General features: G+C 43.8%; 1 protein-coding gene and 1 long non-coding RNA gene across 6 annotated transcripts in view; one reads left to right on the top strand and one right to left on the bottom strand.

The window, feature by feature from the left end:
* DERA (deoxyribose-phosphate aldolase) overlaps positions 1 to 27,178 on the bottom strand; it is a 51,691-nt gene extending 24,513 nt beyond the window's left edge. The window contains exons 1-6 of one of the 5 annotated variants that reach the window (XM_072999772.2): positions 27,026 to 27,178; positions 19,189 to 19,286; positions 17,477 to 17,624; positions 14,872 to 14,967; positions 14,532 to 14,666; positions 6,451 to 6,579 (exon numbers count right to left, since the gene is read on the bottom strand). In XM_072999772.2, coding sequence (XP_072855873.2) covers positions 6,451 to 6,579; positions 14,532 to 14,666; positions 14,872 to 14,967; positions 17,477 to 17,624; positions 19,189 to 19,286; positions 27,026 to 27,059 — 640 coding nt within the window. In that variant the 5' untranslated portion in view covers positions 27,060 to 27,178. The remainder of the gene's footprint in view (positions 1 to 6,450; positions 6,580 to 14,531; positions 14,667 to 14,871; positions 14,968 to 17,476; positions 17,625 to 19,188; positions 19,287 to 27,025) is intronic. The other 4 variants (XM_072999768.2, XM_072999770.2, XM_072999771.2 and 1 more) reach the window with 4 other exon arrangements.
* LOC144583154 (uncharacterized) lies at positions 57 to 344 on the top strand. The gene is made up of 2 exons (XR_013536795.1): positions 57 to 179; positions 216 to 344. It is a non-coding gene; the product is annotated as an uncharacterized LOC144583154 (long non-coding RNA).
* Positions 27,179 to 27,409: the final 231 nt, after the last annotated feature.

Here is a 27,409-nt window from a genome sequence, read left to right as displayed (position 1 = left end):
TTGCTCCCAGCAAAGTCTAAACCAGGGGTGTCAAACTCAAATTCATCGGGGGCCGCATCAGCAGTTTGGTCCCCATCAAAGGGCCGGTTGTATCTGTACTGATGGCCTTGCAAGGACCCCATCCGACTTGGTGGGAAAAGGAAGGAAGAGAAAGTGTGTGTGTGTGTGTGTGTGTGTGTGTGTGCGCGCGCGCGTGTGTATGTGTGTGTGTGAAGGAAGAGAAAGTGCCTGTGTGTGTGTGTGTGTGTGTGTGTGTGAGAAAGAGAGATACAGGAAGAGAACGTGTGTGTGTGTGTGTGTGTGTGTGTGTGTGTGTGTGTGTGTGTGTGTGTGTGTGTGTGTGTGAAGGAAGAGAAAGTGCCGGGGTCTCTGTGTGTGTGTGTGTGTTTCTGTGTGTGAGAGAGATACAGGAAGGAAGAGAACGTGTGTGTGTGTGTGAAGGAAGAGAAAGTGCCAGGTTCTGTGTGTGAGAGAGAGAAAGAGAGAGAGAGAGACAGAGAGAGTTACAGGAAGGAAGAGAATGCGTATGTGTGTGTGAAGGAAGGGAAAGTGCCGGGGTCTGTGTGTGTCTGTGTGTGTGTGTGTCTGTGTGTGTGTGTGTGTGTGTGTGTGTGTGTGTGTGAGAGAGAGAGAGAGAGAGAGAGAGAGAGTTATTTAGTATATGCAACTCTGCTTGGATCTCGCAAAAAACCTGCATTCTTCGGTCCTTTCAAATCCTCAGGCATTCCAATCGAGCAAGAGAGAGAACGGAACGTCAGGGAAGGGAAGGGAACGGAAGCGAGCAACCAGCCAGCCCTCCCTCCCTTCTCTCCGCGGCTGGGTCGAATGGCCGCCTCCGACGTTACCCAACCGGGCCAGCGCATCGCTCCGCGTTCCCTCTTCTCTCTCTCCTCAGGGCCGCGCTGGCCGCTGCCTCCCGCGTCCCCCCAGCATCTCCTCCCTCCGCCTCGGAGCCCGGCCAGGAACTCCCACCGCTCCCCTTCCCTTCCCTTCCCCTCGGGGCGACAGAGGCGGCGCGGAGCCCCCTCCTCGTGCGGCCTTGGAAACGGCTCTCGCCTCAGGCCGAGAGAGCGAGTGAGGAACAGGCACGGGAGGGAGGGAGGGAGGGGGAGCGGGGGGCGGAGGGAGAGGAAAGGAGTGACAGCGCCACAGCCAATCGGAAGGAGGACGTAGCCTTGTTAACTTCAGCCATTTTTTCAATGAATTTACTCCGTGCAGGCACGGAGTAAATTCATTGAAAAAAAAGGGGGGGAGGCTGCAAGGCTGGCGGCGGCTCCGCGGGCCATCAGTCGAGGTCTGGGGGGCCGGATTTGGCCCGCGGGCCTTGCTTTTGACACCTGTGGTCTAAACCAAGATATAAAGTGGGCAGATTGTATGCCAAACTCCTCAAGGCTTGCTTTTAGGGGTTTTCACATCATCCCCCCCAATAGAACTAGACTGCCAGTTTTCCATGGCAAATTGTGCTGCTGAAGCCATTAAAAGGAAAACATTTTAAGCAAATGTTTTGCTTGCTTCCAATAGCTTTCGGGGCTCTGCGGCTGAATTTCTGCAACTCATCACAACACACGTACAGTGGTGCCTCGCTTAACAGGCGCTCCGTTTAGCGACGAAATCACTTAGCGATGACTTTTTCGGAGCATTTTTGCGCTTCGTTTAGTGATGATCCCTATGGGCGATTTTCGCTTAGCAATGGTTGGGACCATGCTTCGCATAGCGATTAAATTTTGGGTCCCCTGTTTCGCTTAACAATGGTTTGAACAGCCTCATGTTTGCTGTTTTTTAAATGTTTTTCTGTTATTTATAAAGTTAAAATTCACTGTTTAAAATGTTTGAAATCATAAAGTGCACTTAATAAACCCTTTGTTAACCAAATTTGACTTTGTTCTGACTCTTTTTAAATTTGTTGTTGTATTTTTCCCCCATTGAGATGCATTGAATAGGTTTCAATGCATTTCAATTGGGGAGCCGCATTATGTGTAGCGATGTTTCCTATGGCGATTTTTGCTTAAGGACGGCAATTCGTTCCTAATGGAATGGATTATCCGGTTTTCAATGCATTTCAATGGGAAACTGCATTTCGCTTAGCGATGAAATCGCTTAGCAGCAATTTTTTCAGAACAAATTAACATCGCTAAGCGAGGCACCACTGTAAAACAAGAGGACAAAATGCATGGAATATTTCGTGTTATCCAGTTGTGGCACTGCAGGGTGTATAGCCTGAAGCAGATGCCTGGTCTCTAGATGCACCAAAGTGGCTTGTCCTAGCCTAGACAGATGACATCCAGCCTCTGCATCATTTAGATTGTCCATTTTTCATCTTTTCAACCTCAATCATACCTGTTTTGAAATCTAACTTTTTTTAAAAAAGGCAGGGTTCCTGATTATGGGACGGATGTGTGACTGTTCGGCTGAACAAGCTTCCAAGGCCTTTTTCAGAGGTGTGCACCAAAATGGATGAAGATCTAACAGGGCTGCAATAGGGGTAAAGCAACTGGTACTTTGCCCCAGGACATCAAAACCTAAAGGTAAATCTAGTGGTGAGTGCTAGGAAAATAAACAGTAATTTCTTCCATCCTTTCTGAAACCAAAAACATTATCCTTTTTTTTGGCCATGGGGAGAAGGAAAATCTCGTTCTCTTTCCTTTTTTTACGCTGTGTGTGTGCCCATGTCTTAGTTCAGAGTGGATGGGAGATGGCACTGCGTCATCCAGGTGAGAAGAATGCAAGTTACGGCTCTGAGATCCTAGGGACTGGCAGGGTGGAGGATGCTTGAGCACAGGGCATCCATTATCTTTAGACCACCTAATCTTAGAACTGCAGAGTTGGTAGGGAATCTATAGATCTTTGAGTCCAGCCCCCTTTCAAGAAGGTACAGTGGGGAATTGAACCCCCAAGCACTGGCTTTGCAGCCAGAGACCTAAACCACTGACATGTCCAGTCCCTGGTAAATCTATACTCACATTACCATTAAACAGCTGCCCAGGTCTTAGTCGATAGTGTCATTTTTCCGTGGCAAAGCATCTGCCCTGCATTGGAGTTGGCCAGGTGGGGTTTTTTGGTTTTGTTTTGCTTTTGTTTTGAGCTAAGAGATACTGAAACCTTCTGCCTCACAGTGTCTTCCACAACTTATGAAGACTAGGCAATGTTCTGCTTTCAAAACAAGCTCTGACACATTTAGTTATTGCACTTGATTCATCTCAAACAAACACACTTAGCCACTAACAAAGCCACAGATCAATGGGAGATGTTACATTTACTTAAAAGCAAGAGGCACCAACACAGAACCTCTAATGGTGAGAGAGTAAAGAAAAGAATAGGGTTAACAACAGAGCCATCTGCTGTATATCAGTGAAAACGCACCAGGAAAATTGTGTGTTTGTGTGTGTGTGTGTGAGTGAGTGAGTGAGTGAGTGAGAGAGAGAGAGAGAGAGAGAGAGAGAGACATTAAAAGCAAAGGGGGGAAAGTAACTATGAATAGCCAATTGGATTAATTAGGACTCATCTTCTGCCCTAATGATTTCGATGTTAGAATTTTAATTAAAAAAAGATTAATATAGGTCTTTGAAAGCCCTAAGAAGTTTTACATGAAGGGGTAGCTCTGAGCTAAGAACATCATGGCCTTTTAGACCAGAAGGTCCTGTTACAGAATGAGGCCTCTATTCAGCACTCCTTGAAAAAGTTACTTTCTTGGATTTCAACTCCTCAAATCCCCATCTTGGTAGGGAGTTTTAGGAGCTATCTGAAAAAGTAATTTCCCCTCAGATTCTATTATTTCACATCCTCTGGTCTGTTAAGAACCTGGTTCATGGTGCCATGTTTTCTACATCTGAGTTAACACTCAAGTTTGGGGTTGATGGAAGACAAGATAAATGGGCAGAGTGTCGATGGGGATGGGATGCCTTTGGTCCAGAGAACATAAAACCTATGAAAGGCTCTGCTGGATCAAACCAAATTACTGTATCTAGCCCAGTATTTCTGCTCCCACAGAAGCCCACCAGATGAGTACAGGAAGAAGACCACAGAGCAAGAAGGCCACAGCCTGGAAACAATGCATTATATATAGAGCATTAACAGTAAACTCACTACTTTTGTGTTCAACAAGAGAACAAGTGACCTTTTGAAATGAATGTTTTCAAAGTATTTACAATGTTACTTTCAAAATGTTATTTTTGAAATATTGGCCAGAATCCTATTGGGGATTTACATCGCCATCAATCACGTAATCACATAAATTGTGACAGCAAATGGCCGCTAGTGAGCACGTTGTCATTTGAATTTGTGGTGGTGTGTGACCTGGCATGCTGGAGTGCCATCATCTCCACTGGCCTTGTTGTCAGCCATGCTTTCTAAGGCCCACTTGACTTCACTCTCCAGGATGTCTGGCTCAAGGTCAGCAACCACACTATCTGGGTTGTCCGGGACATCCAGATCTTTCTGGTATAATTCCTCTGTGTATTCTTGCCACCTCTTCTTGATGTCTTCTGCTTCTGTTAGGTCCCTCCAATTTTTGTCCTTTATCATGTCCATCTTTGCACAAAATATTCCTTTAACATCTCCAATTTTCTTCACCAGATCTCTGGTTTTTTCCTTTCTATTAGTTTCCTCTATATCTTTGCATTGTTCATTTAAGAAAGCCCTCTTGTCTCTCCTTGCTATTCCCTGGAAGTCTGCATTCAATGTTCTGTAACTTTCCCTATCTCCCTTGCATTTTGTTTCCCTTCTCTTGTCTACTATTTGTAAGGCCTCGTTGGACAGCCACTTTGCTTTCTTGCATTTCCTTTTCTTTGGGATTGTTTTTCCAGTAGCAATGTATAGATGTGAGAGCTGGACCATAAAGAAGGCTGACCGCTGAAGAATTGATGCTTTTGAACTGTGGTGCTGGAGGAGACTCTTGACAGTCCCCTGGACTGCAAATAGAACAAACCTATCCATTCTGAAGGAAATCAAGCCTGAGTGCTCAGTGGAAGGACAGATCCTGAAGCTGAGGCTCCAATACTTGAAGAGAAGACTCCCTGGAAAAGACCCTGATGTTGGGAAAGTGTGAAGGCAGTAGGAGAAGGGGACGACAGAGGACGAGATGGTTGGACAGTGTCACCAAAGCGACCAACATGAATTTGACCCAACTCTAGGAGGCAGTGGAAGACAGGAGGGCCTGGCGTGCTCTGGTCCATGACTTAAAGACTAAATAACAATGCGACTTGGCGGACATTCAGCACAGCAGGCAGCAACCTGTAATTAGCAGTGATTTGCTGCTGCAGTTAACAGAATCATGCCAACGTAAAGTCCCAACAGGATTTTGGCCAGTACATGCACCAGTTTCCCTGTTATCCTGTTCAATACAAAAGCATACTAATGTTAATTTTTTAAGCCTAATGTTATTTCCATTACTTTTGGACTATACTGTCTCCGATCAACCAGAGGATGGAGATCTGCTGGCTCAATCATACAGCTAGAAGCAGGCATGGGCTCCCAGTAATCATGTATTGGCTGAAACCCAATAGTAAGTTGCAACAAGAGAAGGCCCAATGAATCAATTGAACTTACACAGACTGTGACTCTGCAAATTCCCACTGATTCAATGCGCTTCTTCTAGTTGTGATTTACTACTCAATTTCTGCCATTGTGTTTGATCACCCAATCAAAGTTTCAGTCTCCCTCTGTAGAGAGAACATCAGGGAGACACTATATTCAGATGAACAGGGGGCAGTTCAGTTTATATTTTATTTCCTTCATGCAGGCATGCTGGCTGACAGATTCTGGGAAATGTAATCCACAAAATTAACTTTTCCAAACATTTCAGAACACTGACAGATTGAAAGTTTGCTTTTCCCCTATGGGATGGTGGGGACAATGGACATTTAACTCTCCAGTGGTCACGTCATTCTGTAGTTCTACAGGGTAAGGATACCTACAGTTAGAAAGGATCATATAGACCAGTGGTTCTTAACCTTTGTTACTTGGATGTTTTTGAACTGCAACTCCCAGAAACCCCAGCCAGCACAGTTGGTGGTGAAGGTTTCTGGGAGTTGCAGTCCAAAACTCCTGAGTAACCCAAGGTTAAGAACCAGTGATATAGACTAAGAGCTGATATATATTCTCTAATAACGAGGCAGAAATACAGAAAGTAGACATTGTCTAGAGGGGCGGGGTAAAAATCTAATAAATAAATAAATAAAATAAATAAATGAAACATGGGTCTTTATGCAGCCACACATAGGAATTCTCAGGTTTGCAAAAGTACAGAGAAAATTTTTAACCGCTTAAATATTCTAACAGGGGATGTTTCTGTGAGGATTCCTCATTTGGAAGAATGGCATGTCAATTGATCAGGTGGGGCAGAGGGGTGCAAAAAACATTGATGACAGAAAGGGAGATAGGAACAGAGTATATTGCAAAAGAGCACACCAGAACTGTTGCAGGTCCCACTTATAGGATGAATATAGAAACTACCTGCCATCATAGCAACAAGACTGGCTTTGTAGACATTCGTTAAAGATCCCAACTCTCCTGTACCCAAGATGGTTTTCATATGAGCATCTCCACAGGCCTGCCGATACTGACGTATTTCCTCATAGAGGCCTAGAGAGAAAAAGAAATTCAAAGAGTGTTGGGGGAATTAAAAAAGCAGCTTTCTGGTTCAGCAAGACATCTAGCTTGACCCTTAGAATGCAACAAGTTTGGAAAATCCACCATGACTGACTGGGCCAGGCACCAACCAAGATACTAAATTAAAACTTTACATTTCCCCCTTATGGAAATTAGCTTTGGCTCCTAGGCGGGGCAGTAGAACTGAACAGGTTTATCATTTATGACCCACCCTACCTTGTTTCAGAGATTCCAGAAAGGATTTGAGGGGGAGGTGAAGATGATACACAAGGAAAATGAGAGAGAAAACATTCCTTCTGTGAACTTCTGAAACCTGCAGCAAGAAAACTTGTCCTTTCCAGATGTTTTAGACTAGAACTCTCATCAGCCCCAGCCACTATGGCCAACGGCCAGGAATTATGGGAGCTGTAGTCTGAAGCATCTAAAACCAAAACATAGGCTGCCTGCTTTTAATTGCCACACTTGAGAATCCAAGCCCATGTTCTACAAGTAGACAAAGTGGCTCAGTCAGAGCGGACGTTTTTGCCTCTTATTTTTGGTATACTAGCAAGAACGGAAAGGCACTAATTGCTCCTTCCATCTTGTGCTAATGGAAGATTGTTAGAGGGAAAAAAGCTACGTGTTGAAAAAAAGAGTTCAGCAACTCCAGTGCAAGGACTCCAGCTTCTAATCTAAAAAAAAAAGGAAAAGAAAGAAACCCACAGAAAAAAACAGGAGCCAAACAATACACTTGCTTTTCTATTCCAATCCATTAGAGAGCACTTAAAATAATTGTTAAAGACCAGGCTTAGACAAATTATAGTTCAAGTGCCACAAAGATACTCAACAATAGGTAACAGCAGATTTAACTTAAAGCTCGGAATAATTGGACATACCCTAAAGTGCTTAACATTTTCAGCAATTTTTCTGAAACATATTAAGAGGGGGAAAAACTCTTCTGCAAGTCCAACAGTCATGCATCAAGACTGACCCTCAACTCTGGCACAGGCTTTTTAAAAAGCTCTAAAAAGAAAAAAAGAAAAGAGAACGAGATGGAAGGAATTCAAGAATATTATGGGAGAAAAGATATCCACATTGCCACTTTTGCAATAAAGAGTGTCACAAATTGACTTTTTAAACAGTAGATGTGCCATCTAAAGCAGACAGGTGGCAAATGTATAAAATGCAGGAGCAGAGTAACACAGGCATGAAGGGAAATTGTATGTGCTCCGAAGTCATCTCCCTCTGTTATTACTTCTTTAGAGGTTTCTCTAAAGTACCCTTTTACCAGGAAGCCGCTGGCACTATCTGCTGATGGTTAAACCTCCCAAGTCACATCCTGTAACCACATTTAATTACATGCAACTGAATTAATTACTTATTCTTCTGTGTCTTTATCCCTGCCAGGCCTTGGACTGGTTTTCCTGTTCAGACTTTCAATTGTCAAATCTGCACACCACACGGCATCGTCCTGTCTTTCTGTTCTTTGTAAACAATCACTGTCTCTATGAAGACACTAATAACAACTACAAGTGACGGATGACGATGCCCATCTTTCCCAACATGAAAGGTCACGGGCCATGACAACGTAGTTCCCAAGATGTCTGAAAGGCACTAGATGGGGTGAACCCTTGTGGTCTTTCAGATGTACCGCAGTTTTTGCTCCATAAGATGCACTCCCCCCCCAAAAAAGGGGGGGTGAAGTCTGTGCATCTTATGGAGCGAAGCTGGCGATTTCGCGCCCACTGGCCCTGTGGGGGGGGGGGAGCCTCGCAAGGGTCCGAGTGAGCCTTCCAGGACCCTTGCGAGGCTCACCACACCCCCCACGGGGCCAGTGCGGGCGAAATCGCCAGCTTCCCAAGCCTCAAAAGAGTCCCAGAAGGTGGCGATTTCGCCCCCTCTGACCCCCGGGGGGGCAGGGTGAGTCTCTAAAGGGTCTTGGGGTGTGTTCCAGGACCCTTTAGAGACTCACCCTGCCCCACAGAGGTCAGAGGGGGTGAAATCACCACCTTCTGGGACTCTTCTGAAGCTTCCCAAGTCTCAAAAAAGTCCCAGAAGGTGGCGATTGTGCCCATGCTGGCCCCGTGGGGGTTAGGGGGAGCCTCGCAAGGGTCCTGGAAGGCTCACTCGGACCCTTGCAAGGCTCCCCCACCCCCACAGGGCCAGCGGGAGTGAAATCACCAGCTTCTAGGACCTTTTCTGAGGCTTGAAATGCTCAGAAAAGGTCCTGGAAGCTGGTGATTTCGCCCCCGCTGGCCCCATGGGGGGTGGGGGGAGCCTCGCAAGCGTCCTGGAACAGACTCTAGGACCCTTTGGAGGCTCACCCTGCCCCCCCCGCAAGGCCAGAGGGGGCAAAATAGCCACCTTCTGGGACTCTTTTGAGGCTTGGGAAGCTTCGGAAGAGTCCCTGAAGGTGGCAATTTTGCCCCCTCTGGCCCCGGGGGGGGGCAGGGTGTGCCTCCAAAGGGTCCTAGGGCGTGTTCCATAAGATGGACCTCTCCATAAGGCTCACCAAATTTTTAGAAGAAAACAGATTATTATTTTCCTGTTTTCTTCTCCTAAAAATTTGGTGCGTCTTATGGAAAGGTGCGTCTTATGGAGCAAAAAAATATGGTATCTGAACTCCAGCTTCCAACAGCTCTCAGCCTTGTCTAGGCTGGCTAAGGCTGTTGGGAGCTGGAGGTCCACAGAGGGTAACAGGTACCCACCCACCTTTCTACTCTTCCAACACTTCCTGTTCCCAAGAAGACACTCAAGGCACCCACTGTAAGGAAACACCAGACACCACTAGGAGGATTAAGGGGCAATACATGGGAATCAATAAACCTGTTTCTCCACCATCTCCCTGCCGGCCCTGAAGCATCATAAGGCCTCCTGTGTGAAGTAATAACCTTCCAGTTGTGTCCTCTATCAACAGTATCAAAAGGCAAGCTATCTTTGTTACTGGACGTTCACTACATTTATTTATTTTTATTTATTTACAATATTTTTAGCCACACCATTACCGGTGGCTTCTGGGCGGCGTACTGGCAATTATTGATAGCCTTTTTCCTCCACAGATATGTCCAGTCCTGTCTTAAAGCCATCCAGGCTAGAAGCTTTGAATACATCCTAAGGTAGCAAAGACCACAGTTAACAGTACAGAACTGAAGAAATGCCTTCTCCGTCCTGAATCCTCCATGACTCAACTTTACTGTTCTAACATGTCAGCTAGAATCCTATTCGTGCTTTACATGTGTGCAAGTGTAATCACATAAGTTGCAGCAGCAAATTGCTGCTAATTAACAAGGTGCTGGTTACATTCCTGGCCACATCCCCATTCATGGACACACAACCAGGAATGTAACTGGTATCATATTAATAGCAGTTTGCCACTCCAACTTGTGTGTTTTCACTTACATACATGTAAATCACCACTAGGATTCTGGTCTATCAGTTTTATCCAGTTTCTCCACACCATACATAATTTTATACATCTTTCTTTACTCAAACTTTTATTCTACAGGCATACCTCGGTTTATGAATTTAATGCATTCTCTGAGACGTTTCGTATTGGGAAAAATTCACAAACCGAAAAGCGGATTCACATAGGAACGCATGCAAAGGGGTGGCGTTGTAAATCTCCCAAGTGAAGTACATCCTGGGGAAACTTGCTTCATATTGCAAAAAAACAAACAAACAAAAAACATTTCATAAACCATGGCATTCTTTTCAATGGATTTTCTTTCGTAAACCGAAAATTACATTAACCAAAGTGTTCGTAAACTGAGGTATGCCTGTACTGGCATGTCAATTGAGCCCTCCAAAAGGCCCAGCCAACAGGGCCAATGATCAAGAATCTGGGACACAGACTGATCAGCAAGACTGACTGGAAGCTGGCTGGAGGGTTCTGTGAGTTGTAATCCACATCGTTCATGCTGACAACCTCTAGTGCACCAGAACAACAGGTATGTTGGCATCAACGGCAGGGAGTGAATCCCTTCCAGGCTTTAGTATGAATTTTGCTGGAGCTCCTCAACCTCTTTGGAGGAGAGGGTTCAGCACCACAGACCTATCTTGTAAAGTTCAGAGTAAAGCCTGAAGCGCATTAAATGCCCCCTCTTTCAGTCACCAGACTCCACTGATCAGAGGTAACATCTACAAAAATACCAAGTAGGAGCTTTTAAAGCCTATTTTCCAGCCAAAGCCTAGTTTGAGCATGTAAATTGTATACTTTCCCTACACACACTCTTCTTTTTTTAAACCTAGTTACTGGAGCACTGTCAGCACTTAAAGGCAAACCATTCAAGGTCCATTAAGAGAAAACCAATTACAGAGAGAAGCCATCTCCTACTGTATTAAAAAGTTTACTAATTAATAGCATTCCAGGGAGACAACGAGCAACAGCAATCTAAATGGTACCAAGAGTGCCCTGAGATTTGGCAAAAACCAATTAGAAAACACACACATTTTGTTGTCAAGTACCTAACACACTTTTTTTTTCCTCAACAAGAAACAAACAACCCCTTGAGTTCTTTTTAACAATTCTGTTTGGAAATATAATTAGCATGGTTTTGCTTCCTCCTCCTATTTCACACAAATTACACAAAAGTGTGTATGGGTTGTTGTTATTGTGCGTTTTTGCTTTGTTTTGTTTTGTGGGGAGGAAAAAGAGATAAATCTGGAGATGATGTTCCCACCGTTTTTGGATTTTATTTTATTTATTTATTATTAGATTTTTATCCCACCCTTATAGACTGCATCTGCTCAGGGCGGCTCACCTCAAAATCATGCATAAAAACAGCTAAAACAATAATTTAAATGGACAATATTAATGTTAATCAAGATGGAAAAGTAAGCAAAAGGCCAAACAGAAAGTACCATATTTGCCGGCGTACAAGATGACTTTTTGGCCCTGAAAAACATGCATCCAAGGGGGGGTCGTCTTGTACGCCGGGTGCACGTCCAGCAAACCCTCCCTCTCTCCCAGCGAAGTCACTTACCTGGTAGTAAGACCGAGTAGAGCCCCGCTCCTAGCCTGGGAAGAGCCTGCCTATAGTGCCGAACAGCTGACTGTCGGGAACAGCAGAGAGGAGGCAGCCATTTTGAGATACGACCACATGGCTGCTGCCTCTCAAAATGGTTCCCGCCTCTCCAAAATGGCTGCCGCCTCTCTGCTGCTTCCCCACAGTCTGCTGTTCAGCACTGATGCTGTCCTTCTTCCAGGAAACCCTCGCTCTCTCCCAGCAAAAGGAACCAGAATCACGTATGTGGAAGAAGGGGTAGTCTTATACAGCAAGTATATAACAAACTCTACATTTTGAGTGGAAATGTTGGGGGGTCATCTTATATGCCCAGTTGCCTTATACACCGGCAAATACGGTAAGGCAAGAACAGTGTTCCTTGCCTCCATGAGAAGACAGACACAAGTGGAAAAAAGCACACACATACAAACACATGAGCCCAATCTCATGCTCTCCAAATGGTTGGATTACAACCCCCATTATGTTTATTTTATTATTTATTTATTATTAGATTTTTATCCCGCACCTTCTAGACAAAGTCTACTCAGGGCGGCTTACATAAAATCATTCATAAAACAATATACATATACAGTTAAAACAACAATTTATATTAACAAGATTAACATTGGTCAAAATGTTGTCCAAGGATGATGGGAGTAGTAGTCCCAGAAGTAGTACATACGTATCTGGAGACTGCCATAATTAGGCCATAGCCATGTGAATAAATATCAATTACATGCACCATCAAGTTGATTTTGACCCACAGCAACCCTTTCCAGGGTTATATATGTATACAGTAGTCAGAAGGCTGGATTTTCTTCCTACGTGGCAGAAGGGAGATTTGAACTCCCAGTCACTGGTTCTGCAGCCAAAAGCTCTAACCCACTGGTTCTTAACCTTGGGTTACTCAGGAGTTTTGGACTGCAACTCCCAGAAGCCTTCACCACCAGCTGTCCTGACTGGGGTTTCTGGGAGTTGCAGTTCAAAAGCATCCGAGTAACAAAGGTTAAGAACCACTGCTCTAACCTACTGATTTATACAGTACCTTTAAGGTATCCTATTTCACATTACCCGTTGCTAGGGGAACAGTAGGAGGAGATTGCACCTACACTCTTGTTCTGCCTGAGAGTATCTATGACAGAAATCTATGTTTATGTAGACACTCCCTCGTGAGTTATTCTTTTCATTCACCTATTTTTTTGCTCTGAGTGTTGAAAAGTTTCTAATGTTCAACTATGGACTACAGTGGTGGCCCGCATAGCGACGATAATATGGTCCAAAAAAATCGTCACTATGTGAATTTGTCGCTATGCAGGGCAAAAAAAGCCCATAGGAATGCATTAAAACATGTTTAATGCATTCCTATGGGCAAAAAACTCACCGTTATGCGGAAATCCTCCATGCAGCCGCCATTTTCGCTGCCCAGTGAGGAAGGGTCGCAGAAACACAGCAGGCGGCCATTTTCTTCACCCGGCGGCCATTTTGGAACAGCCGAGCAGCTGTTGGAAAAACATCGTTAGGCGATAATCGGTAAGCGAAACAGCTTATCAATTATCGCAAAGCGATGTTTTCCCATTTAAAACATCGTTATGCAATCGCTTTTGTGATCACAAAAACTAAATCACTATGTGGATTCGTCGTTAAACGAATCGCTTGTTAAGTGAGACACCACTGTATTTATATTTAAATCAAATTTATACTGTTTCCCTATTTATATTTAAAGCGAATGGCCTGGCCATCTAACAGTAGCAACTCTGTTACTAGATGGGTGGAACACAACTGTAATAATAAATATAATGAATAAATACAATATTGAATAATATACCAAATTTTGCAAATGAAGAAAAATTATAAAAGGAGAAAAAAATTAAACCTATGTTATATATTTTGATACACCACTGGGAACACCAATAGAATGAGGGAAAGTGACTGAAGTCCTGTTGTTCAGCGCAATAAGTGTCAGAGTATAAAATTTACAGGCCTGAGCAGAACAAATGTCCTAATGAGCAGCCATGATGTTCAGGTGTGTCAAAATGCTGAGTCACTGTGACTCAGGAGGGCTGGCTCAAAGATGATGCAACATCTGTGCTGATTGGACACAGCCAGATGCGTAAGTATATATATATGGACTGTGAAGAGAAGACGTATTTCCTGCTCTTCTGGCGAATTCATGGTGTCACACTGTCGCACTGTATACAGTCGTGCCCCGCTTTACGATTACCCCGCATTACGATGAATCCGCTTCACGACATTTTTGAGATCAGTTTTGCGATTGCAAAACGATGGTCTAAATGGGGGAATTTTGCTTTGCGATGATCGGTTCCCTGCTTCAGGAACCAATTCTTCGCATTACAACGATCTTTACAGCTGATCATCCGGTTTTCAAAATGGCCACCAGGTGCTTAAAATGGCTCCCCGCTGTGCTTAGGGACGGATTCCTCGGTCTACAGCCACCGAAAATGGCGCCCCTATGGAGGATCTTCGCTGGACGGTGAGCTTTTAGCCCATTGGAACTCACTGAATGGTTTTTAATGCATTTCAATGGGCTTTTTATTTTCGCTTTACGACATTTTCGCTTAACAGCGATTTTCCTGGAACCAGTTATTGCCATTAAGCGAGGCACCACTGTAACTGTAAATATCTTGTAAATGCACATCTGGTGGTGGAAGAAGCTGATCGTGTCTGTGTGAGTCATTTTTGCCACAAGGACCTTGAAGTTACTCTGCAAAAACTTTTCCACGTGTTCACGCACTAACAACTAGAATAGGCCCACTGAATCTATGGAATTTACAGAGTCATTGACTCATCAACTCACCAATGATTCAATGGGCCTACTGTAGTTGCAACTCACTACTCTAAGCAACAGGATTCCAGCCAGTATGATACACACCAGATCATTTAATCGGACCCACTCTGTGACCTATTTTTTTTATCACCTCTTACCTTCCCACTGGCCAGTCAGCACTAAGGTTCTGTTAATGACCACGTCAATCTCTCTGGCACCCTCTTCCACGGCTAGCCGGATCTCCTCCAAGCGGATTTTCAAGGCTGTTTGTCCTGCCGGGAAGCCAGTTGCCACTAAGGAGAAAAAAAAAAAGAAATGAAAGTTCATGAAACAGAGATATATAGCATGACAATTCGAGTCTCATCTTTAAGATAGAAATGGATTATATATTTGATCAAGGCAGCCCAGTTCTGGCCTCCAGAAATTTTGTCAACAAATGATCATCATGAAACAGAGATTTGGCCTTCCCTTTTTGCAAAAGGAAGGAAGGAAACTTACCTGACGCGACAGGGATATCACAGCCCGCTGCCTTGAGTGACTTAACTGCATCTGCTACTCTGGCTGGATAGACACAAACTGCAGCCGTTGTGATGCCTAGAAAGAAATCGCAATCGAGTGTCACAAGGACTGTCATGTTTGCATAGGATTTGTGCAAAGAGGGGAAATGCTTGGTATTCCAGATTTAAGAGCCAGGCTGGCTGTGGGATTCCTGGAGTCACAGTCTAAAAACCCAAACAGTTCCCACTTGTGCAAAATAAGGGCCATAATTCACTCCGGGTACTAAACTAACATTCAAATGCTACCTTAGTGTTAGAAAAGGGGAGGTCTCAAAGGCGACAAATGATAAATGATTTAATTCATAATACAGTGGTGCCCCGCATAGCGACGATAATTCGTTCCGGATAAATCATCGCTATCCGGAATCGTTACAATACAGGGCAAATAACCCCATAGAAACGCATTAAACCCTGTTTAAAGCGTTCCTGTGGGGGATAAACTCACCGCTAAGCGGAAATCCTCCATACGGCCGCCATTTTCGCCACCTTTGTAAGCGAGGAAACTGCACGAAAACACTGCGGGCGGCCATTTTTTTCCTTCTGGCAGCCATTTTGGAACCGCCAATCAGCTGTTTTCTAAACATTGCAATGCGAAGATCGGTTAGCGAAACGCTTACCGATCATCGCAATGCGATGTTTAGCCATTCTAAACATCACAATGCGGTCACTTTTGCGATCGCAAAATCTGCATCGCTATGCGGATTTGTCATTAAACGGGGTGCTCGCTATGCGGGGCACCACTGTAGTGCATTTGACTGCCCTGGGAGGGAATCATTTGGATTTTCCCGTTCCACACTGACATGGCCCATCTCTGTTTTTTAACTTCTCCTTACATGGAGCTTTCATGTGTGAAATGGAAGCCAAGAGATGGAAAGGATGAAGCTTAGATACTAGGGACAGAGTTGGATTTCTACATCACAGGTATCCCTTAGATACTAGGGACAGGCAACTGCTGCTCTCAGCTCAAGAATACCCTCTGAACCCAAGGCAGAAGAGTAAGTAAACATTTGTACAAACTTATTCTGTGGCTATACACTCATCGGGACAAGCAACTGGGATACAAACCTAGCTCTCTAGGGCCTGTCCTTAAATTAAGAACGACTAAAAAAACTAAGGAGTCGTTCACACATTTTCACTACAGATCCCATCATTTTGAAAGGGGTTTTGTATTTCAGCAGAACTCGGGGTACTCCTATGTTAGAATCTCCCCTTCATGCTTCTTAACAGCCCAGTTTTGATGGCAGAAGCATTAGCCAACTCAATGCAAGTTCAATAAATAAATAAATAAATGCTGGTACAGGATGGGTAAAAAGCAGGCTTAGAGGTGGGAGTGTGAAGCAGGGGTGAGCAGCTTCTAAAGGTCTTGAGCCCTACAGGCCCATACTAGGACACAATATACTTAAACATATGCTGTATTCCCCCAGAGACTTCTACATTTAAAACAAATTTGCTAAAATCAGTATCTTCCCACCCTCTACTAGGCATGACGCGGGGGGGGGGGGGGCAATTTCACCTGGCTCATCATTCCCTTGAGCTGTTTTAATACGGCCAGAAAAGGCCTTTTTTCCCCCCAAAACTCGATGTGATTGGCTTTGGAGGGGGGAAAAAGGTATGGGAACCAAAAAAACCCCAACACCCCACTGACCTCCCAACAGGAGGAACGTGAGCTTTAAAAAAAAAAATCTTGTTCTCCCAAAAAAATGTTGGGAGGGAAGGTGGTTGCCTCAGGAGTATGGGGGTGCAGCTGAGGCTCTGTGGGGCACAGGCAGCTAGAAGCCACACTTTGCCCACCCTTTTGCAAAGCACCCCCCACACAAACCACTCAGTGAGAGAGAAATGAACATAGTGCTCATCTAGTCATTTTTCTAAAAAGAATAAGTATACAATTACAAAAAAAAAATCAAATGCTCCTCTTAGAAAAGGTAAACAAAAGCAATACCAAAGACACATTCAAAGCAGTGAGGAACTACAGTCCACTTTAAAAACCTACTCCAGCAGCCAGTCGCTGAGGGAAAGCTTGCCTGAAGAGAAAGGTCTTTGCCTGCTTGCAGAAGGGCAGCAAAGATGGAGCCAGCCTAGCTTCTTGTGGGAGGGAGTTCCAGAGTCTGGGAGCAGCAACCAAGAAGGCCCTCTGCCGTGTCCCCAAACGTACCTGTGAAGGTGTTGGGACTGAGAGAAAGGCCTTAACACCCGAGCAGGCTCGTAAGGGGAGACACGGTCCTTAATAGCTTGGACCTAAGCCATTAAGGACTCTGTAAGTCTGATCTGTGCCCAGAAACAGATCGGCAGCCATGAATGGAGTACACCAAATAAGGCCCCGGGTGGCCATCTGATACCCTGAACAGGATTCCATGCTACTATGTTTTGTTGCGTGTATTCAATATTCAAGTTTTCAAAGAATTTATAGCACTTTATTCACCCAGATTTTTCAGCAGAGAACCATCAGAGAGCAGAGGTGAAGTTCTGAACAATGATACCTACGGAGCTTCAGCCAGCTTTGCAATATATGAATACAGTACAGCCAAGGTTTCGTTGCTCTGAAGTACCTTTGTCATGCATGTTCACAGCTTTCAACAGATCCTCTCTGATGGGGTGTTTGGCTTTGTAACACAACCGGCCAACGTTCGAGGGGGTGTCATCGCCTGAAAGTGTGGTGAGATCAATGCAGGTGACGGCCCGGAGAAGCCAAGCTGCCTTTAAAATACAATTAAAAAGTAGTAAATAACAATATCAGAAAACACCTTTATCATTCAGCCATGTGGCTGGCAATGATTTGGGACTTGCTAAGCAAAGCCTGGAAATAATACGTTACAAGTAATACCGTTAATTATAACTATTTTGGTTTTTTGGTAACAAGAATGTAAATAAATTACATGTCAAAGTGTACACAATAGGTAGTTTTAGGGCTACCTTTGTGAAGTGACAGGTATTATTTTTTAATCCCCTTCAAGTGTACATACCAAATTTGCAAATTTTGTAAACATCAAAACATTCTGTACAACTGCTCAACGGAAACAACCAAAAGAAAAATCAAGTCTCAAAAGCTGATTTACAACGGCTTTCTGAGTGAAAGATGAACAAAGCCGTATTTCCTCAGCAGGGTAGATGCGATTTAAATCAAGCTGATTTCAATCATGATTTAAATCACAGTTTCGATCACGATTTAAATTTTTAAAAAATCAGATTTTTTTGACAATTTAAATAAAAAAACTATTTAATTAGTGATTTAAGTCAATTTGATTTTTAAAGAAATCATTGATTGTTATCCACCTTGTCCTCAGGAAATTGTCTCAGAATCTTGCTATAGAATAGACCCTGTTCCTTATAAGAAGAAGAATAGCAAAAGGTCAGATTTGCACCCAACAGATAACACGGTGGTTTAGGTATTTGGCTGTGGCACTAGAGGTTGGGAGTTTGATTCCCCACTGTGCCTCCTTGACAGGAGCTGGACTTGATGATCCAGAGGGTCGCTTCCAGCTCCGCAGTTCTAAGATGATGACAACAATGATGATGATATAGCATATCACATAAAAGTTTAGTGTTTTTGCTGATGGCAAATCAGAGAGAATCTAATGGGAGTCACAGTCCGAGAACAGAGGGCCATATGTTGTTGGACTGGATTAATTTCTGGTCTGGGTTAATTTGTAAAAGGGACACCTCGACACTTCTTTGGAAGGAAGGGTGAAATTAAAGAAAGACATTCCTGTGTTCCCATTAGAAAACACCTAGGATTATTTCCTAAAAATACTCATCGGACAACAGAACGACATTCCATGAGCGAAACAGCAAGGAGCAAGCTGGAAAACAAGAAGCAAAAGCTGGGAAAAGCAAGATGTCATATGATGACAGGCCAGACTTACAGAAACTAGAATTACACGTTAATGGCTTTAAAATGAAAGGCAAGGTGAGGAAGAGCATTGCTCTTACACAGATAACTGTCGGAGGAGGATAAATGTGCTGCTACAGCTAATACACACCAACTTCCCATGAATAAAGATCACTTAAACTCATTTGTGGTTTGGCCACTCTTGAGTTGCCCCCCACCCACCCACTTATCCCTCCAAACTTGTCTGGATAAAGAAATCATCTTTTACCAGCCCATCATCGCCGTCTTTTAATAATTCATTTTTGACGACAACGTGGGCAAGTCCCATCTTTTCAAGTCACGAGCCTCTTGAACGAAATTCAATATTAAAACCCGCGGAAGAGGAATGGCCGTTTTAGGAGCGCAAGAGCGGAATGCTCAAACCCTTTTTACCTGCCAATTCTTTTTCACAGCCCGCTGAGTCTGAATCTGAGCTGCACGCCGGAGAACGGCCGGTTGGTTGACCCGAACCTGCGCAAGCCATCCGAGGTCTAGGGAGAAAAACAGGACGAGTTCAGGACAATTGCAAGCCACTGCTTTGCACGGAGCGGTCCAGGGTGGACAAATATAATTTTTTTTTAAAAAAATCAAATAGATTTAAATCACAATTTAATTTTTTTAAAAAATCCAATTTATTAAATCTAAATGGTTAAAAAAACCAGAATTTTTAAATTTAAATTGTCCAGCCAGACACAGTCAGAGCTTTAACAAAACCAGGGCAACTAGGGCTTTGATGGACGGTGCTGAAATTTAGAGGGTGCAAAATTTGCTGCTGAAGGATCTGAATCTACCCATTCGTATTTACTGCTGTAGGGGCACAAATTCACCCATGTAAGCAAGTGTGCACACATAACCTCCAACCACCTCTGCACAGCAAAAGGAAACATAAAAGAGGCAGGTTCAGCATAGAACAAGGGCTGCTGCATGTTCGCACACTTCTACACTCCCTTTCCTCCATCCTCCCCACCATTTTGCCAATCTGGCATGACCCCCAGCTTTGCTGGGAGTTTTTACAGCCTCGCAGGCTGCCTCTAGTAGGAGTGGCTAGTAGGGACTTTTCTGGGCAAGGGGTGACTGTCAATCTATCTAGCACTAATCAACAGCTCCCCCATGTCTAGGATTCAAAGAGAACTCCATCTCTTGGCTCAGCCTTTTCCCCTCTCTTGAGTCTGTTGAGGCCTGTTGTTGAAAGCAGTCATATTTGTCAGTTTGCTGTTCATCCGTAAGCAAATGAAACCCTTTTATTCCTTCTACTATTAATAGCTCAGAGTGAGTTGTTGAGACTGTAAGTGCCAGCTGATGAGAAAAGGGGGTGAACTAAATTGGGGAGACTTGAAGCCATTCTGCTCTGTGATTCCTTGCACTTCTGCTGTGCAGCTAGAGAAACGTAACCAAAATTCAAAACTAAAAACCTTTAGCAGCAAAAGCATGGCTGCAAAAATTGCTTGTTATGACTCTGAGGGCTGTTGGGTCGACCAACACGGGTGAAACAGACAGAGAACACAGAGGGCCTTTGGAACAACAACTCAGAATTCATCCTTCCTCAATCACCGCATCTTCTTGGGAATGTGGCGTGTTTTCTCCTACCAGCCCTGCTTCTCCTAGGAGGTTAACCATCTGTAACCATGTAGTATTATAGTATGTCGGGGGGAAAACAAAATTAAAAATTAAAGAAATAAAGAAGAAAACAATGTTGTGGCACCTTAAAGAGTAACTGCTGCTGTATATTTTAATGTGACCTTTAGTGGACAAGTCTGCTTCCTCAGATGTGGGCTGGTCCATGAAAGTTCACATTAAAATATAAGCCCTTCATTTTTTTAGAAGTAGTGCTACCTCTTCTAAAACTAGTATTATAGCAGTAAGTTTCTACACTCAGGGGTCTCTCCTGTTCCTCCATTCAACAGGCCTTTAGCTTTCCCTAAATGATAAACACAACACTGGCAAACATATCAATGTCCTCTTTGGGGAAAACTGGACTGTTTCCTTTCTATTATAGTGGGGTTTGAGTTATTTGAAGCAGTGATTGGTGGGGCATAAGATATAGAAGTGTTGATAACCATGGGTGCAGAGCACTGTCCAAGAAGCAGGATTAATGCTCTGGCTCAGATTATGCACAGACAGGTACACTCATGAATAAAGATAGCTTTAATTTCATTTGTGGTTTTGTCACTCTGAGGATGCCCCTGGAAACTTGTTTGGCTGAAGAATAATTTTTCACCATCCTATCATCATTATTAATCATAGCTAGATGTTCCCTACGAGATCAGAAATGGAGTGCCTTTGAATATCGCTTCCTGGGGAATACGAGCAAGATAATACTACTGTATTCACTGCATTTTTCAGTGTATAAGACGCTCCCATGTATAAGACACCCCCATTTTTCTAATCCAAAATTAAGAAATCTAAGTGGGGCTTAGCAAGTGTAGGGGGAAAGGGATCAAAGCCCTGCAGGACCACTTTGATCCCTGCTTTCCCCTCCACTTGTTTTTGTTCTCTCCTTCGCTTACTTCCGTATATAAGACCCTCAATTTTTAGTCTAAATATTTTAGAGAAAAGTATAGTGTTATACACAGAAAAATACAGTACAGTATATCCACCTTGCTGGCTTCCCCTGGGCCAAGAGTCATCCACTTTGAAAAAAACATTGGTACACGGGATGAAATAGGTCTTTGGCCCAGCTAAATTCCCCGTTATGTTCTTATGCCAGTCAACAGAAGGAGCCGTTCTGTTTAAAAATAAATACACCAAGAAAATATATACATCTGTTGATCCGTGTATCTGTTTAAGCCAGTCTTTCTCCATCTGGTGGTCTCCAGTTACAACTGGCTGCGACTCCCATCATTCCCAGGCAGCATTAGCAATGGTGAAGAATCATGGGAAGTGAAGTCCTTAAAACCTACAGAAGGCACCCTTAGAGGAAGACTGGTATGGTGCAATTCAGCATTTCTCAACACTTGGGATCTTGAGTTCCACCAATCCCGCAGTCCAAAAATTTTGAAACTGACCATGAGATAAACAAAAAACTCACTTCTTCCAAGAAGGATGTTTACATCTTTACTTGCGAATTCTGTATTTCCTTTTATTTTATGTATGTCTGGAGAAGTGGATCCACAAAAGCTCACATTAACATATAACAGTCTTTAACGTGCCACATGCTGTCTTATTTTGTATTCTTTTTTTCCTGTGGATTTTGCCTGATATACCTTGTCAGGCATTCTGTCACTGGTCCGAATCCTACTGGTTCTTTACCCATGCATAAGGGGAATCAGGCCAGTTACAGGGTATTCATTTACAAGATGCCGGTTGCGTTCCTGGCCATGTGCCCAGGAACACAACCAGCATCTCCTTAAAGAGTGTCAATTTCCTACAACAACTTATGCAATTTCTCTTACTCAGCACAAACTGCCAACTGGATCCTGGCCAAGGTCACAGACGGATCAATAGGAGATGACTCAATGCATGTACGAGGACATGGAGAATCTTAGCAACTGCCATTAAAACCTCTGCATCCACCTCCGTGTTCCACCAACAGCATATGTACCACTGGATGAAAAGCAGTGGCGCGTATGCCATTTTAAAAAAATCAAAATATGACTGAATTGGGGAGCAGGCAGAAGAGGGAGAGATAATTCCTCCCATTTTCAAAAATGTAATCTCTGGGTCATTTCTTGTTTGCCACCAACATTATGAACCAACCTTCCTTAAGGAGACTTTCACCCCCCCTTTCTCCAGTCTGGTGTTTGTTTGCACACATAAATCATTTCCACCTACAGTTGGGGAAACAGGAAGGCCCAAGAGCAAACCGCCTTTGTGAACTGCTGATAAAGCGGTTTCCCCTTTTCTGGACATCCATAGGTCACAAAAGTGAATGACGGCAGGGCAGGGGTGAATTATCTCCAGCCTCCATTGGAAAGAAACTGTGTGCAGATTCATTAAACATAAAACACGACTACTACCATTTTTAATATGTCATCTGCTCCATCTAAATATTCATGGGGCTTCAGGGATAAAAGTAATTAAAGCAGTTAAACTACAGCTAATTAGCCAACTTTCTTTAATCCTCTCCTGGTTTTAAAAAAAAGACCTGTTTTTCTTCCTCTGAAGACACGTCTAAAAAAAGGGGGGGATTTCATAACTGTATTTAGAAGTGTCATGGGAAGGCCGTCTTTTTTGGGGGGGCTCCAGGCTACTTTCTCCCTCAAGCCCGCAGGCACAACAGCACATTTGGTCGTATTCCAAAAACAAAGAAATGTGAATTAACACCGTTCTGAATAGGATGCCTTACACACACACAGATATAGAAGCTAAAATACAATGAATGATTACAGTATTAAAAAGCAATGACATTGGTGTCATATTTAAACAGCTTAAGCAATTAAAAAAGATGTTTAAAAGACATGCCAACCTCTTTAAGAAGCTTAGGCAGACAGTGAGCCGAGGAAGACCTGCCTGAAGAGAAATGCCTTTGCTTAGTTAAAGGGCAGCAAAGATGGGGCCTCCTGTGGGAGGGAGTTCCACGGCTTGGGAATAGCGATAGGAAAACCTGTCTCTCGTGACCTCACCAAATGAACTTTTTAGGGTGATAAAACCAAGCGAAAGGCCTACCCCGATGATCTTAAAACACAGGCAGGCTCATACAGTGGTGCCTAGCTTAACGACGTTAACTCATTCCAGCGAAATCGCTGTAGAGCGAAAACGTCGTAAAGCGAAATAAAAAAGCCCATTGAAATGCATTGAAAACCTTTCAATGCGTTCCAATGGGCTGAAAACTCACCATCCAGCGAAGATCCTCCATGGGGCAGCCATTTTCCATGCCTGTGCAGCGAGGAATCCATCCATAAGCACAGCGGGGGGGGGGGCATTTTCTTCAGCCGGAGGCCATTTTGAAACCCGACGATCAGCTGTTTTTGATCGTCATAAAGCAAAAATCGGTTCCCAAAACAGGGAACCGATCATTGCAAAGCGGGTTTTGCCCACTGGAATCATCGTTTTGCGATCATAAAAACCTCACCATCAAGCGGATTTGTCGTTAAATGGGGTAATCGTAAAGCGGGGCACAACTGCATATGAAGATGAGGTCTTCAGATGGCTTGGAGGCAAGCCACTGAAGGCTTTATAGAGATCCACAGGTATCCTTCTGATGGCTACACCTGGTTGGATAAGTCAGGGATATATTTAGTACAGTACTGGGCTGTAGAGCCAGAGGTCATGAGTTCAATTCCCTACACTACAGCACCTCCTGGAAGAAAACCCAGCCTGAGTGGCTTTGTGTAGAAGTGTACAGGTTTGCGTTCTGGCAGTGGACAAAAACAGACTTTCTCAACACAGCGGTTTCCGGTTGTGAACAGACTACAGCTTCACTCACTGACAGCATAATATGAGTTGCAACCAAAACGTATGGAAAGTATAAGGCCAGAGAAAGTTGGCCTAAAAGAATCCCCTCTCATGCCACTTATGAATACAGTGGTGCCTCGCACAACGAGTGCCTCACACAACGATGCCTTTTTCTGTTAAATTTGCTGCCTCACACAGCGATGTTTCCTATGGGGGATTTTCACACAACGATCTCCCTTTTCGCTCCTGTAAAAGTGTCTTACAATGTTTGGAAGCTGTTTTAAATGATTGCAATGGTTAGTCCACCTCCTGAAACCTATGCAAACTGATTTTGGTGTTGTTCTGACACTTCGTTAATTTATGATGATTTTTTGTTTTTTCCATTGGAAACCATTAGACAGACCATCCAATGGTTTCCAATGGAGAAAATTCAAAAAATCATCATAAATTAACGAAGTGTCAGAACAACACCAAAATCAGTTTGCATAGGTTTCAGGAGGTGGACTAACCATTGCAATCATTTAAAACAGCTTCCAAACATTGTAAGACACTTTTACAGGAGCGAAAAAGGACTTTGCAAAGGCATTGAAATGTACTGAGTCGGCTTCAATACATTCCAATATAGGAAACATTGTTTCACTCAACGATGTTTCCTATGGGGATTTTCACTGAACGATGGCAATCCGTTCCAATTGGAACGGATTAACCGGTTTTCAATGCATTCCTATGGGAAATGGTGTTGCACAGAACGATGTTTCACACAACGTTGATTTTTTTGGAACCAATTAACATCGTTGTGTGAGGCACCACTGTATTTATATAATACATTTCAGTTTGAATGTGTGAAGGGATAAGTGAGGTGCCGCCAGCTGAGCATGCCCTAGGGCAGAGGTGGCAAAAGGTGGACTTCCAGATCTTGAGGGACTACAATGTCCATTTGCCTTGGCCAGTGCAATGGACTAAATCAGGGGTCAAAATTTTATATACGCCAACATTACCCCCTTGATTTGAAAGGAAGGAAATCATACATTATTTGAATTAAAATATTATTGAATCTCCACAGGCTGTGTATCGAACTAGCAGGATGCACCAAATTTAATACAGATGTGCACTATTTTTGCTGGAACACATTGCACTCCAGCCACAGGGTGGTATAGGGAGTACTGCAGTAAGGTGTCCAACGTGCCTAGCAGTTTGCATTAAATTTTTGCTAGCTCGCAGAGGATTTAATCATCATCAGTGGCTGCCAGAGTGGTGCTAGCAATGACATGCTTGCTAGAGACAGCCAACGCAGAGTTGGGGGGGGGCTTTCCCTACCACTTTAATCATTCTATGTGTGGTGTGCAAAAAGGAACAAACCAGGCTAAAGGTCATGTCACCCACCCTGGTGCCACAGCCCAATATCAAAGACCAGTGCACTATTTTTTTATCATCATCAATGGAAAACTCAGCAGTGGCCAGAAGACTGGAAAAGATCAATCTACATCCCAATCCCAAAGAAGGGAAGTGCCAAAGAATGCTCCAACTACTGCACAATTGCACTCATTTCACACGCTAGCAAGGTTATGCTCAAAATCCTACAAGGTAGGCTTTGCTCATTACCCCCAGGATTTTTACTTTTACCCCACTTGGGGTAATTTACCCCTGGCTCCCAGACCACTGGACTAAATGGAACTGCTGTTAGGGTTTGGTACCTTGTCTGTTCAAGAGTGTTCAAATAATGATAGGGAATATTCAAAACCGCCCTAGAACTGCTCTAAAAGTATCGTGCTTTTAGACTTGTGAAAGGAAAACATGTTTACGACAAATGTGATTTAAACCAAACCCGCCCTGCCAGCCTCTAAACATTCTTATTATTATACATTTCTTTATTTTCCACCTGTTTTTAAATTTGTGAACTTTCTTGAGTTTTGGGACTGAAATCAAATAAATAATGACCCTGACTTGTATCTTCTTGTCCCATCGCTTCTGCTTTTTGGGAGACGCTCTTTTAATCCTTATAAGGCCACTTTATAAGGTCATTGATGTGGACTTTACCAGTTTCAGGCATATCTTTGCAGGAACAAATTGATGTGTTGCATAAACTCAAATTATTTTTCTCTCTGTCTCGGTGAGGGGGTAGTGGTAAGATGATTTATGGTGGAAGGCTCCCCAGAAGTCCAACATAATATTCTCTGTAAACAAACTAACAGGACCATTTCGTCTAACTTGTAGGGGGTAATCACAGAAGAACCAGCTTGTTTCTGCAATCCAAAGGGAACTGTGACCAGATTTTTTTCTTTGCACAAACCAGAATGAATAAAAGCAAAGACATAGGGGAAGAGAGGAGGCTGCTTTCTCTCCTTGATCAGCGAAAAAAAGCATTTCAGCAAAGCGATCCCCCTATTCCCATCCTAAACATGACCAATTATAACCGCTAATAGGATATTTCTCTTGGCTGAATTGCCCCAGGAATCACCGTAAGCAACCCTCCTCCAGGCGCGCCGATTTGTGCCTTTGGACTGCAACTCCCAGAATTCCCCGGGCAGCCGAGCTGCCTGGGGAGTTCTGGGAGTTGTAGTCCAAAGGCACAAATAAGCACATCTGGGGATGTGAACCTTCGCCTTTGGAAAGCGTGGGTTCACAGCCCTACTTGGGGCGCAAACACGGACCCGCTCTCGGCCCAACCCACCTTTTGCGTGCAAAAAAAAAAAAAAACAAACCACCACACAAGGCCCTTCTGAGGACCATCAAACGGGCCAATAACGGGCGTTGGGTTGGCGCGCCGCGATCCTAAACACCCGAAAGTAGTAGCGAGGATGAGGGTGATCGATTCCCCCAGGCGGGTCTCCTCTCTTCCCGCCTCTAGCAAGGGTGGCTGCAATTGAACACAAACCCTCTTCTTCCTCCTCCTTACCCAGCTCCGTCCCCCGGTTCCTTGCAGCCATCATCGCGGCAGGAGCAAAGGCCCAAAACAAAAAGGCGAGTAGCTTTTCCGGTTTCCAGTTACGCCTCTTTTTCTCCCCCGACTCCTCCTTCCTTCCCTCCTTTTTGCACCCTCACAACTTCCAAGATTGCAGGATTGCACGTTGGAAAGATATACACGTGTTCAGCTCGTCTGACGGACCGATTAAATAATAATAATACAGTACTTTTTTTTTTTTTGCATGGCTTATAACATAAAACCTTACTTGGTTCTAGCGTCCGGATCCTGCCCCTTTGAAAACCTTGGGTCTTTTTTTGTTAAAAAAATCGTGTTTAAAGCCAGAAAGGCTGATTGCTCTTGCTTCTGAAGCGTTCC

This window comes from Pogona vitticeps, chromosome 5 (assembly GCF_051106095.1).
Source record: "Pogona vitticeps strain Pit_001003342236 chromosome 5, PviZW2.1, whole genome shotgun sequence".
In the NCBI taxonomy this organism is placed as follows: domain Eukaryota; kingdom Metazoa; phylum Chordata; class Lepidosauria; order Squamata; family Agamidae; genus Pogona; species Pogona vitticeps.
Note: the sequence above shows the minus strand (reverse complement) of the source record. Positions and strands in the feature narration are given on the sequence as shown.